Source organism: Mirounga leonina, unplaced genomic scaffold (assembly GCF_011800145.1).
Source record: "Mirounga leonina isolate KUSES-001 unplaced genomic scaffold, KU_Mleo_1.0 Mir_93, whole genome shotgun sequence".
Taxonomy (NCBI): Eukaryota; Metazoa; Chordata; class Mammalia; order Carnivora; family Phocidae; genus Mirounga; species Mirounga leonina.
The window spans coordinates 47053572-47067414 of record NW_023270854.1 but is presented as its reverse complement, the minus strand read 5'-3'; the positions used below and the strand labels follow the sequence as shown (position 1 = coordinate 47067414).

The 13843-nt window shown below is 46.6% G+C and overlaps 1 protein-coding gene across 2 annotated transcripts in view; it reads right to left on the bottom strand.

Moving 5' to 3' along the window:
* Window positions 1–13843, bottom strand: part of TMEM241 (transmembrane protein 241) — a 113587-nt gene that overhangs the window by 56595 nt on the left and 43149 nt on the right. For both annotated transcript variants that reach the window (XM_034996277.1, XM_034996276.1), the window contains exons 6-11: window positions 12012–12037; window positions 9669–9720; window positions 7770–7818; window positions 6976–7021; window positions 5840–5875; window positions 1662–1696 (exon numbers count right to left, since the gene is read on the bottom strand). In XM_034996277.1, coding sequence (XP_034852168.1) covers window positions 1662–1696; window positions 5840–5875; window positions 6976–7021; window positions 7770–7818; window positions 9669–9720; window positions 12012–12037 — 244 coding nt within the window. The remainder of the gene's footprint in view (window positions 1–1661; window positions 1697–5839; window positions 5876–6975; window positions 7022–7769; window positions 7819–9668; window positions 9721–12011; window positions 12038–13843) is intronic.

Below are 13843 nucleotides of genomic sequence, written 5' to 3'. Positions count from 1 at the left end.
TAGGATCCCTAAAAAAGAAGCATTTAAAAAGAAAAACCTGGGAGAAGGGTCAGGACCTAAACTCTGACTTTATAATAAACTCTAGGATCCCTAAAAAAGAAGCATTTAAAAAGAAAAACCTGGGAGAAGGGTCAAGACCTAAACTCTGGTGTCTCTGCTACGCACCTCCCCTACACCATCTTGGCCACATCCCTTAACTGCTATGGGCTTCAATTTCCTCATTTGTAAAAGGTGGTGGCAACTTGGATAATCACGAAGATTCCTTCCAGCTCTGAGAATCATGAGTAACAAACAAACAAGCATCACCTCTTAGTTGAAAGGCAGAGTGGTTTATTTAGGGGAGAATTAGTCACCCAAATCCACCACTGATCAGTCAGGGAGCAAAGGAGCATGCAAATCAAAGCCTTTCCAAAGGCTTTGAACAAAACACAGTTGCAAGGGGGAGGGTGCTTCGGGGGCTCGTGAATATCTCTTAGGTGGCAACCACCTGACTGCATGAAAAAATGACAAGAGGCACACTCAAAGGCAGACAAGCAGCGGCATGGGTGAGCAGAAACAGGTAGGGTTCACACCATGGGCTTCATATGATTTTTATTTTACAAAGGATAGGTTTTCAACACGAGAGTGCAGAGGGCACTCAGCAGCAAACCTTACAGTCGGAAGATAACCCCGGGCTGTGGGACTGGGCAGAAAATAGCAGATGTGCATCAGTGTGGGCAAGTGTAGAATAATGCTCTGAGAAAAAAGTCATTCAAATTATCCTCATGAGACACGGGGTCGGATGGGTCATACACAATCCAGAAACACTCCGTCACTATCGACAGTTTCCTCAGGAGGCTAGTTCAAATAATCCGAAGCAGCGAAAGGCACCACAAGAAAGCGGTCATTGTTTTGGGCACAACAAGAGCTAGAAAGGGCTTTAGAAATAACTCAGTTCACCTTTCTCATTTTAACTGAGACTCCGAGGGCTTGGGAAATGCCTTATGCCCAGCAAATGGCCAACAAACATGAGTTGAAGGAGCCTGACCAATAAAATGTGTATTTCCAGCCATACCGCATGCAGATACTATTTTGTTATATTTGGCATCAACTTCAAAACCTTTCAGAGCAAAAAACCACAATGGAACAGAGTATTGTGGGCAATTCCCGAATCCGAAAAACAACTCTAGAGTAACCAAGGCAGGCAACAGGGCAAAGGTAAGCTTTAAAACTCTCCTTAATCTGCAATTATGAATATTGCATGATCACATATGATAAAAATGTGTGCAAGGATGTCAGTCAGCAGTAGGGTGAATCTGAACTTTTTCACCTCATCCTTTCACACTAGGATTGAAGCAATTCTGGATGTTTGAAGAAGGAACTTTAGAAGAGGAGAAGGCGAGCACTAGTTTATCCAGCAGATAACAAGCCTGTCTGGACAGCTGAGGCTGCACCAGATGAAAACACAGACGACAAAATGTAAGAAGGGGTAAGAATACATTCATGGGCGATAAATCCACAATGGGCCATTGAGACCAGTTTCAAGTACGTGGGCAATGCCTAACCCTGGCGCCTCCATCCTGGAAGGCAAATCACACTCTCCTACAAAAGGTCCCTCAGAGATGCAACTGGGTCAGAGCACTGGGCTGAATGGGAACCATAAAAAAAGCAAAATGACTTACCTGTGGGATGAGACGCAAGTGCCAGGAGCACCACACTGAAAAGGAAACAGCAGAGCAGTGAGGAAGTCTTCCCAGCACCGAGAAAACAGCAACATACATTTCTGTCCATTCTGCTCAGAAACAGTGAAATTTGCCTAAGAGCAGATTAGCTGCACCAAGTGGTCTCACTCATCAGTGAGAGGGTGAGATCTCCTGAGATGCCTCAGGTTTTGGCAAGAGGGTTGACCGAACCCCGTGATGGGCCAAGGACCCACGCCCCACTCCCAGGCCAGCTGTGTGGCCATTATCACCACACCTAATCGGCCAAGAGTATGTGTAAGCTAAACAAAGCCAACTCGGAATTACAGATCAGCTGCAACTGAAAAGCTAGCTGTTGAGTGTGAGCTAAATCTGTCTGCCATAAAATTAACTCTGTAGAAGGTAAGCTAAATTTCCAAGAAGACAGCCCACAAAATGATCCATCCCATCCACCACGTGCCTGGAAACTACCTGGACTGATTTGCAGTAGAAGCTGAAAAGGATGAAGAGGAGGAGGAGTGCTCCTCTGATGCTGGCCATATTGGTCCTTGGTATTCTCCCATCTTGCTCTCCAGAAGCTTCTGCCATCTCCCAGTACCCGCCCACCACGCCTTCACACTGCCCTAGCCCACCTTCTACACCTCTTCCATCACGACTCCACACCATGCAGGCAGCTATCTGGTTAGAGGTTAGGAATACAACTTTTTATCCAAGGATAGGAAGGGATTTTTTTATTTTTAATGCTAGACAGCCTACTCTGGTTCTTAATGCTGGCTGGACACCAGAATGGCCAACACCCTGGCTAGAATCTCTAAGGGCAAGATCGAGGCTTCAGTTGTTTTCCTTTGTTACAGCCCCCAGGTGCTCTAATGGGCACCGGGATGGAGAACCACCAAAGTCTCTAGTCGGTGACATTATAGGCGGTGTGGGGGACAGTTTGAACAGGGAAGCCACTGTTAGCTTGACAGCCCCGACCCCTCCCTGCTCTGGGGTTAACTCCTTGCACCACTTCTGTTTTTCTCAATCTCTTCCTTTGCTCTGCAAAGCAGAGCAGTCCTCGGGTACTGGTTCTCCGATGGCTCAGAGGAGCGGTGTCATTCAAAGAGGCAGGAGGTGTGGAGGGTCAGGAGAGAGGCAATGAAGAAGAGCCACGTGTTGGGTCATTCAGAAGTCGTAGGTTTGTAAGACAGGCCTTACAGGCAGCTACAAAAAATATGCACACTACAAACAAACCTGGAGACATTCTGTCCTTTGCTTGCCATCTCTTCTTTCTTTGGCAAACACAGACCGTACAATACTCCATTATATTATTTCACTGGATCCCCTTTTGGTTATAACTCCTATGGCAGGATAGAAGAGGCCTCTTTCCATCCCAAAATATCTTCCAGAGCTTGCCATGGTACCCCAAATCCCATCATTGGCATCATCCCAAAGGGTGTCCCCGAAATAAAATATTAGGGGATAAAAATAAGAAGAAATAATTAAATGGAAGAGTTGATCCTCTAATCCCTGTTTGAGTTTTGCAAATACAGCGGCATACCACTCCTAATGCCTACACTGTGACCTCCTACGGGTCAAGAACCATATTTTATTCCTCTGGATCCCAAGTGTCTAGCAGGGCCAGACATACAGCAGGCGCCGAGTGTGTTTGAAATTGTAATTAATCGCCTCTAGGAGTATCTGTGGTGGGCAGTATAGAGAAGTATACCTATTTGTGCGGGGCAGAAGAGAAGTATACCTTGAAGTCCCCTATATTTCTAAGACTATATGTGATATGTAAACTCTATAGAAGAACTTATACTCCTATAAAAGGCATATGATAACAGATCGACAGCAGACTTTTAAAATGCATTCAACAGGGCGCCTGGGTGGCTCAGTTGGTTGAGCGACTGCCTTCGGCTCAGGTCATGATCCTGGAGTCCCGGGATGGAGTCCCACATCGGGCTCCCTGCTCAGCGGGGTGTCTGCTTCTCCCTCTGACCCTCTTCCCTCTCATGCTCTCTCTCATTCTCTCCCTCAAATAAATAAATAAAATCTTTAAAAAAATAAATAAATAAAATGCATTCAACAGCTATTTATTGAATGTCTGGTCAGTGCCGGATACTGTTCTAATTTGGGGATATGGCAATGAACAAAACAGAAAACCTTCCTCTATTTCCTATATAGGAAATATAATGGGGAAATAGGAGAAAAATATGTTCTCCACAGGCTGAAGTCCAACAAAATCATACCCCAGACAGATCGCATGTCTATTTCCCTTTGACACACACATACACTGTTTCACCTGCAAAATGGGGGGTGGAGTAGCGGCAGGGAACAGATGATAATTTTCTATTTAATATTTAATAATGTCTGCTTGTGTTAAAAAGAAATGGTGTTGGGCATGTATCCCATAATATTCATTCCTTATAAATTACCTAAATTTTTCAAAATGCTGGTAAAGGCCATATCATTGTTAGACATTCCATTTATTTTCAGCTCCAGATCCAACCCCCTCCTTTATTCCTTCCTTCATCCTTTCCGGTCTGCGTCGGGCCTTAGACCTCTGTTTATATGAGAAACACCAGAGGTCAGGGTCAGGGAGCAAATACAAGAAAATAGGAGTATGTGCCAAAGTAGAGACCCGCTCAACTACCGGCTTCCCTCAAAATAAAGCGGGATCAAACCAGTTCTTGGCCCTGGCAGCTGCTGCACTGATCCAAGGGACCCCTCAGTGTCCCGGGCCTTGGGAAATCGAGCAGCAGCCCTCACTCTGACTCACACATCTTCATCACGGGGACTGAAAGAAGACTCGGGAACAGAATCATGGCTTTAGCCAGTCTGTAGAGGCCCAGCCAGGAAGACTTGAGCACCGGGCTCAGCCTGGGGCGGGGGGAGCCGGGCTGGCAGGAGGATGAGTCGGGGGTCACAGAGGCTCACTTTTCCATCCCCTTATTCCTTTGCTGCTCGAGTGGACTCTAAGTTCTATGGAGAAAAAGAACTGCCCCAAGTGTTCTGATGTCACAGGAACATGTTAAACATCCAGAGCCTTCTGCATTTTCAGAAACATCTCTTGAAAAGGCAGCTGGTTTGTCCAGGCAGGGTGGAACTAATGATTGTTTTCAGTGGAGTACAAAAGAGGCCTACAGCCATACCTGTGGTGGATCCTTTTGAAAAGGCATTTTAATAAACTAAGATATTTATGAGCTTTATCTGCAGATGGAGAATACAGCTCATGTTGAATGTTTTAAGATGAACTTCCTGCAGAAATCAGCATGGCCAAGTGCTGAGTGGCACATCCCCAGTCTCAGTCATCTTTGCAAGCGTTGCTGCATTAGGGCAAACTTGGGCTCCCAGCAGCAGATCTCACCCTTCTTCCCTCTCAGCTAGGTCCCGCGGTGTACAATCAGAGACCACGGAACTCCAAGAACACTCCCAGCTATTCTATTTAGCAGACAGAGCCCTATTCTTTGCTTGGCTGGGGGCAAGGGTATGAATGGCAGTCCATATACCATATTTAAATGTTACAAATCAAGCCTCAAACTTCATCCTACCTCAGTAAATATACCTTCAAAAAGCCTGGAAGTCTAGATTAGAATTTAGAATTCTTGGAGTCCCTGGAGCTTCATGTCAGAATGTGGCGGCATGGACAGATCCAACCTCTGGTTCCTGGCTCCCAGTGAGCCCCCTTCTCTCTCTACCCCAGGCTCCATCCTGCACACTGAAGCCTCATACACTTGTATGTGGACACATCAGCCTGCAAGTCCACTCTCCTGCAAGTCTTCCCCCACTACCAGTCTGTCTTTGGACACTCCTTGGGTCTAGGAATGAGTTGGGAAGTCGAGCTCAGGAACACCTGAGCAGGGAATTCTAGGTCCCAGGCTAGAAGGGAGGGTGTGGGCCCTGGGAAGAAATGTCCCCTTAGCCTTACAGACTCCACAACCCATGGGGAGAGGCATGGCCTTCTGAAGTGTGGAGCCAGAAAGAGGTCCCTTTTGCCTGGTCTACGGACAGAACCACTATTTGGTTTTCTCAACTTCTAGTCTCACAAATTATTTAGCTTGCCTTTCTGGTAGGCACATCGGCTCAGAACTCTCTAATCAAAATATTATTGGGAAATAAAAATGCATTAGCTCTAGAAATATATGAGTTGTTCTTTGAAAATATAAGTTATATTTTACCTGAACATATAGTTTAAGTACTGCTGGTCAATGTCGCTAAGGAATGAGAAAAAAAAAAAAAGATAAAACAGTGAAATAATTAGAAGTGTTTTACATCAACAAAAGAGTCATTATATTCTAATAAATGGTATCTATGGTTAAGTTTCTACATTTAAAAATTGTCAATAAATGGTATGAAGGGTACTTTATATTCAAAACTTGTTCCTGGCTCATTTTTGAGAAAACACTTCCTAGTTAATAGTATCACACACATTTTCACCTGTGACGGATTATCTCTGCGTGTACATTTGCCACCAGGAAAGGAGAGTCAACTCTCTCAGGCCATTGGACTGGATCCTAGGGCCACCATATTTGACAGATAAAAATACAGGACACCCAAATAAATCTGAATCTCAGATAAAGAATCATGTTCAAGTATACTCCAAATATTGCATGGGCCATAGTTACACTAAAAAAAGGATTCACTACTTACCTGAAATTCAAATTTAACTGGGCACCCTGTATTTTATCCGGCAACTCCACTGGCTTCTAGCTGCGGACAAACTTCATTAAAAGAACAAAAGGTGTTCTAAGGGACCTAAAGTCACAGTCTCCGAGTGTATAATCTTCTCCCAGGGGTCCTTCTGGCGGCCCCCAAAACCCAGAGGCCAGGGGACCAGTCCAGGGCCTCTGACCCCCCAACTGCAGGCCAACCCATGCCGGGACTCCTGTCTCTTTCACTGACATTTGCTAAGGCTGGTCCCTTGACTGCACAACAGGGGCCTCACTTTACCCCAGCACAGAGCTCGTGACTGGGAACTTCTGGGTCTAAACAAAGTCAAGTTAGGAAGGAGCTGAGGAAACAAGAAAAAAGAGTTGGCCTCTGAGCTGCAAGAAATACACCGGGGCCCCAAAGCCTCGGGTCACATTTTTGTAAAAATGTTCTCTAAAAAGCTGTCCCCGAAGGAAGAGGGCAGAGGCTCCCCGGCTCTTCGCCCACTGCTGACAGCGGGTAGGATCGGGTGCTGGTGGATCCTGCCTGCAAGGGCCCAACAGCAGGAGAGACGGCTCTGGCGGCCCCAGGCGCGCGCACGACACCGTGGGTCTCACCCCTTGGCTTGAACCAAACAATGACCCACCCCACTTGAAAAGTTTACCTTAGCACGTTGGGTTTCCGGGCCTTCTGTAATATCTTATAAGCCCCTGAAAACGAAGCCGCGCGTGTTACTGGCACAGGACGTTCCACGTGAATCAGCACAGGCAAGCGCCGCTCCTCCCACGAGGGGCACCCCCGGCCAACAGGGGGCGACAACGACACTCTGGAGGGAGTCCAGGATGCAAGGGCAGGAATCCCCTGCGATGACCGGTCAGTACAGAGAGTGCTGGGCCAGGAGGGCTCGTGATCAGCAGAAAGATACAACGCACAGGAAGCTTTCGGCTTCCTTTGCAGCGTGCGGGACAAAGGAACACGCTGCATTTCTGAACCGTGCGTAACCAAGTCAGGGCCCTGCTCTCCCCCTAAGACTACAGACGGGAAAACACTGAACGAATGATTGGAAATGAAGTCAGATGGCCCTTTTATTTCCGCTGCGTCCATTTCTTTGGGTATGCTGCTGAAGGACTGTTTTGTTAAACACAAACTTCTGGATCTCTTCTCACCATTTTTAGAGAAGATCCACCAGCGTTTCTCAAGTAGACTTAAGCAAGCAGGGCCAGAGCCGTGGTGAGTTAACTAATGTTTGTCAAGAAAAAGAGGAGACTGTATCAGAAATGGGAACATTTGAGGAAAACTCCAAAACAGGAAAATCAGATCAGAAAACGCCCATTTAAGTTTAACCTTGACACCTTGGCTGTAATCTTCCTATTGTTCAGGGTCACCGAAAAGTGGATATATAATGAGGTCTAAATAATAAGCTTCAATTATTTAAGTAAGCATTTTTTTAAAACTTACCTACGCAGAGTAAGTGAATTACAGCCCAGAAATATCCACCAGGATCAAACTGTAACACAGGATTTGAAAAAAATAATAATAAAACGGCTATAAGTAGAGACAAATGGGATCCAGCGTGGCAATCAGAAACCCTAAATGTCGATGCACGGTGCCAACCAAGGGTGCCACAACAGGACTCTGGGACCTTTGGCCAGTCCATCCTCATTTCTCACCCCGATGCCTATGACATCTTCCTAATAGGGCTCTCTGCCTCCAGCACCCCTTTTCCTGTTCTCCACACTACCCTTACACTGTGTCTCTAAAAGACTAATTGGATGGTGTCACCTACTGCTTAAAATCATTCAACAGTCCCCCAGTGACTTTCAGGATAAAATCCAAACTCATGGCACCCAACGATCTCTAGGACAAGCCCCTGTCAAGCCCATCAGTCCCATCTACAACACCCCCACCAGAGAAAGAACTTGCACTTCCCCAAGCCTGGATGCTTCCCCCCACCAACTCGGCCGAGGGGCACTCCCTCTCTTCTTCCCTTCCTTATTTTTCTCCGTGAAAGTTTATCTCATCTGCCACACTCTATTTCATGTATCACCTGTCTCTTTCTCCACCATTCACTAGCCTGTAAATTCCAAGAGGGCAGGAATTTGCACAGGGGCAAAAGTAAGTGCTCACTATAACTGAATCCCAGAAAGGCAGGACACCTCCACGACTGTGCCCACACCTGCTTTCTTCTCCTGGCCATCTGGTCCTCTCCCTCCAAGATTTAGGTCCAGAGAGCAGAGTCTGGCTCTAGCATCAGAAAGATCTGGTGTAAATTCTGAAACCCCCACTTATTCATTAGCTGGTGACCTTTGGGGCCTCGTTATTCTTTAGCTATGCAATGGAGACAATAAGAGTCCCTCTCCTTGTGAAACTGTGAGATTTTAAATAAAATAAGGCACATGAAGCACTGGCCCAGAGCCTGGCACATAGCTAGCTCCCTATAATTGTTAGCTCTTCCTATTTCCCCGGTCCCCGAATCTTCATAGGTTCCACATGGCGTCCCCTATCTCCCCACGACAGAGCCCCAGCCTCCCCATGTTATAATTATCTGTTTCTCATCTGTCCTCCTCTCCTTTGCTCTGCCTAGACTCTGACTTCTGCCTGGATGAGGACAATTCTTCTTTGTGTCCCCAGAGCCTGGCTCGGTGCCTGACACTTGATGGGGATTTAATAACTGCTAGGGGAGAAGAGAGAGAAAACAGACCCACAATGAGACGGCTACTGGGGGGGTAAGGGGGTGGGTCCTCAGGGCCTAATAAGGAAAAACTCAGGATAACCAAATGAAAATCACTCTGCAGATGAGGCCCTCGGGATGAGAGGGAAAATCTACGTCGCCTCAATGCACGAGGCTAGAGCAACTCGGGCTGGGGCTCGTGAGTCCTCCAAGCACATACAGAGGGCCAACGGCAGCCACCACGGTGCCCAGAGGCCAGAGCTCGCCCGGGCTGCTGCAGCCCTGGGGAGAAGGCGAAGCCTGCAGAAGAGGTGCTGACCCGGCCACGAGGCACCCAGCCTGGAAGTTTCTTTTTTTTTTTTTAGATTTTATTTATTTGACAGAGAGAGACACAGCGAGAGAGGGAACACAAGCAGGGGAAGTGGGTGAGGGAGAAGCAGACTACCCATTGAGCAGGGAGCCCGATGTGGGGCTCAATCCCAGGACCCTGGGATCATGACCTGAACTGAAGGCAGACGCTTAACAACTGAGCCACCCAGGCGCCCCGCCTGGAAGCTTTTAAATGCCTTTGCACAGGCTGGGGTTCTTCTGATTCCTGAAGGAAGGACTAGGAAGTTCTGCTCATACACGCAGGCTTCGGAGAGTAAAAGACACTTGGAAGGCAAAATGAGTGCCCTTGAACTTACCTGGGGGTCGTTGAAGGGAAGGCATCCTGCAGCAGCCAGGAGGAAGAGGGTACTGTGCAAAGAGATAAAACAGGCAGCTTCACTTTTCAACATCAAAGGGTTGCCCGGAGAGTGTGGGGGTTGAAACACATCAAGTGGAGCGAGCACGGGGCTAAGACCCTGCAAGACCCTGCCCTGTGCCCCTGTTCCTCCTCAAGAACCCACTACCTATGCAGTTTTCAACTGGGTGCTCCACCAGGGACCAGACAGTTCCCTCCCTGGGGCTCGGCTGGCCTTGTTCCCAGATATGGGCACTTGCAGGACATTTGCAAAACCATGGCTGGCTCACTCGAGAAAAACAGGATGCCCGTGAAACAGGTTATAAGAAATTTTTTAAACTGCAGATCCCCAAAAATACACTAGTGGAAAACTGGGTAATCAGACTGCAGTTCTACCACTTAGGAAAAAGAAAACGCCATGGAAAGCATGTTAAAATCTTCTGCGCTTCACCTTCACCAAATGATCAAGCTTAACATCTCCAATGAGGGGACAGGTGTATGTCCTATGCCTCCTGATATGATGTACTAAGAAGGGCACATCACTCACGTGGCATTCCTGCCAAATATGCATAACCCACCTAGCGTGGCCAGTGGAACCAGTATGGGGGAATCCTCAGAGCTGGGACCCCACAGCCCTGGGATGGTCAGCACGACACGGGTCATCCTGGGGCACAGGAAGGTCCTCCGCTCCAGCCCGCCCTCCTTCTACAGCCTCGCCAAACTTTGAAGGCACATACACAAACGGCCTCAAGAAGACTCCAAGGCACCAGATTGTCAAGTGACTCAGAGGCAAAGGGTGGGGTGAGTGGAGGTAGGCGGGTGGAAGGGTTTCTGGGACTGCACAGGCTCAGGCAGGTTTTAGGTGGGAGGAGAGGAGAACCCTAATAGGTTTGGTCTACCTACAGTAGAAGGCTTTCTAGGATATAGGACACTTCCCCATCCACAGGCAATGAATGTTACTGGTCCTCTCAAACAGAGAGCCCCTCGGGGCTGAGAGGAGTTGGGGGACAGCCAGGTGGGAGACAGCACTTGGTTTCCCACCAAACTCGGCCTTGAGCAATACCTGATCATATCAGGTATTAGTGAGTTTTAATGCCTCTCTTTAATACCTGCTAATCTTTTAAACAAGAGGATGAGTCCTAACAGTGTTGTGTTTTGTTTTTTTTTCCAAGTAGCAGCCTGTAATCAAGGCAAAAAAAGAGATTGGATGAAAGCCCAGAAATATTTGAAACAAAAAGTCCTAAATCCATGTGTCAAAGCATTTCTGTTGGTTTTCTATCATCAGGACTGAGCTTCAGAGCTATGGCTGAGGAGGCCAGAAGCAGCCAGAGAATGGGGTTACAGGTTAGCACACAGGGGGGCCCAGGGATCGGCCCAAGAGTCCAGCCCGGCTCGTGTTTCAGCCGAGGGAACGAGGCAGGAAGGGCTAGGAAGCCTGCCCTTCATCACCTTGCTGTGGCCCAAGACCATGACTCAGATCCCTCATCTTGCAGCCAGTGTTTATTCCACCATGGGAATCAAAAAAAACCCAATCAACTGCAAACACGATTTTAAACATTTTAAGTCCTTTTCCGTGTTTTCCATTTTCTTTCTTCCATCAGTATTGCACAACTCTTAGTGAAGTTTTGGGCTTCAGTGACTGAAATCTAGCACGGGTTATATTCCCCTTAGGAACAGAATATTTCAGGGAAAAAAAAAAAACAAGAGCGAAAGAGTAAAATTTAGAAAAAGACACAAAATAGGGGTATATAACTGTTTATAATAAATTCTGTCAACTCTCGGGGCGCCTGGGTGGCTCAGTCGGTTAAGCGACTGCCTTCGGCTCAGGTCATGATCCTGGAGTCCCGGGATCGAGTCCCGCATCGGGCTCCCTGCTCGGCAAGGAGCCTGCTTCTCCCTCTAACCCTCCCCCCTCTCATGTACTCTCTCTCTCTCATTCTCATTCTCTCAAATAAATAAATAAATCTTTAAAAAAAAAAAATTCTGTCAACTCTCAAATAGGAATCTCCAACAGCTTATCATCATTTAAAATCAGGTGAAATCTTCTATTTTAGAGGGCTGTGGGTTGCTGGTTTTTTTTTTTTTTTTTAACTTACCTACAGATCTTTTTTTTTTAAGATTTTATTTTATTTATTTGACAGAACACAAGAGAGGGAACACAAGCAGGGTGAGTGGGAGAGGGAGAAGCAGGCTTCCCGCTGAGCAGGGAGCCCGATGTGGGGCTCGATCCCAGGACCCCGGGATCATGACCTGAGTCGAAGGCAGACGTTTAATGACCGAGCCACCCAGGCGCCCCTAAACTTACCTACAGGTCTTTGCAGGAGGAGTTTTCTGTATGAAAATAAAAAAGACTTATGGTTAGTCTTTATAAGTCCTTTTTTTCCCCTTAAAAGAAAATATTTAGATCAAGAGGCAAATAAAGGTTGAATAAGCTTATTGGGGGCTTAAGAGCTGGCTGCACCTCCGTACTTCTGGCGGCCTTTTCTGCTTGGACCACATGAAGGATGACTCAGAGGTCCAGAGCTGAGTCACTTGGGCAAAGCACTCTGGGTGTGCAGTTTTACTACCCTCACCCCTGGAACTTGGTTTACCCACAAAACCCCAAAATGATGCCAGGGCCAAGCCTTCAAATATCTTACACGCCAAGAAAGGGAGAGAGAGAAGAATTGATGAGACCTGTGGAAGAAGAGAAATCAAGCTCTCATTCAACTTCTATTCCAGTCTGCTTCCTTATGTTTGCCTTTCACTGATCCAGCTCTGACTCTGAGCAGGGCTGTAAGTTCTCTGGGATGATGTATAAATGAAGAAACAGGAAAAAGGAGAAGGGACAGTTGACTCCACCCCTAGAGAGAGAGAGAAAGGGCAAAATGGGGAAATCTAAACTTGGCTGAAATCTAAACTCCCTGAAATGAAGAAATTCTAATGCAGGTCCTACCTTTATCCTCTCCTTTTTTATTAGTCATTTTTTTTTATTTTAAAGATTTTATTTATTTATTTAGAGAGAGCAGGAGCTGCGGGGGGGGGGGGATGGCAGAGGGAGAGGGAGAGAGAGAATCTCAAGCCAACTCTGTGCCTAGCCCAGAGGGGACTCCACCTCACAATTCTGAGATCATGACCTGAGCCAAAACCAAGAGTTGGATGCTCAGTCAACTGAGCCACCCAGGAGGCCCACTGTTTTTATTGGTCATTTTAAGGGAGTTAGTCCTTTGCACTCAGGTATAAAGTTCTAGCAGGAAGAAGCACAGAAGTTTCTATATTTGATAGAGGAAATAACAGATTAATTCTGGACATTTCAAAGTTGGGGACAAACTACAGCTTTTTGACTCTAGTTCTTGAAAGTGAAGTATGAATATATTGTTTAAAAATGAAGCACTCAAAAGGTACAAACTTCCAGTTATAAAAGTAAGTCTTGGGGATGTCATGTTCAGCATAGCATGGTGACTAGAGTTACTAATACCATACTGTAGATTTAAAAGTTGCTAAGAGAGTAGATCTTGAAAGTACTCATCACAAGAAAAAAATCTGTATAACTACATATGGTGATGGATGCTAGCTAGACTTATGGTGATCATTTGCAAGATATATAAATATCAAGCCATTATGTTGGACACCTGAAATGAATATGTTATATGTCAATCATATCTCAATTTTTTTAAAAATGTGAAGACTGACAAGGTAACATGGTTTGTTATGAAGGCTATCTTCAATTTTCATGCATTACTAAATAATCCAGTTTGCATTGTTTTAATAAATAGATCCTGTTTGCGGGCAAAGTAGTGGTTTTCTAGAGCCTTTCCTCTCATCTCCGCGGAACCTGCCTCAGCTGGCCACACCAACCTTGACTCCACTGCCACCTGGTGGGGACACATCCCTTCAGTACAGAAAGGATGACCCAAAAAGGTGACCTGGCTCAGGGCACCTGGAGAAGTGCCCCCATCATGGGAAAATGTGTCACTGAAAGATTCTGGGCTCAGGGTAATCAACATCTCAACAGTTTGGCGGAAAAATAGGAACAGACAGGACAGAGATAAAGAGTATGTCCCAGCTGTTCCATGAGTAGTAACAGGTGCATCCAGCAACTGTCTGGGGGCTCCCGTCACAAGGCAGCAAATCCACACAGTGCTCGAAACAGTTCGC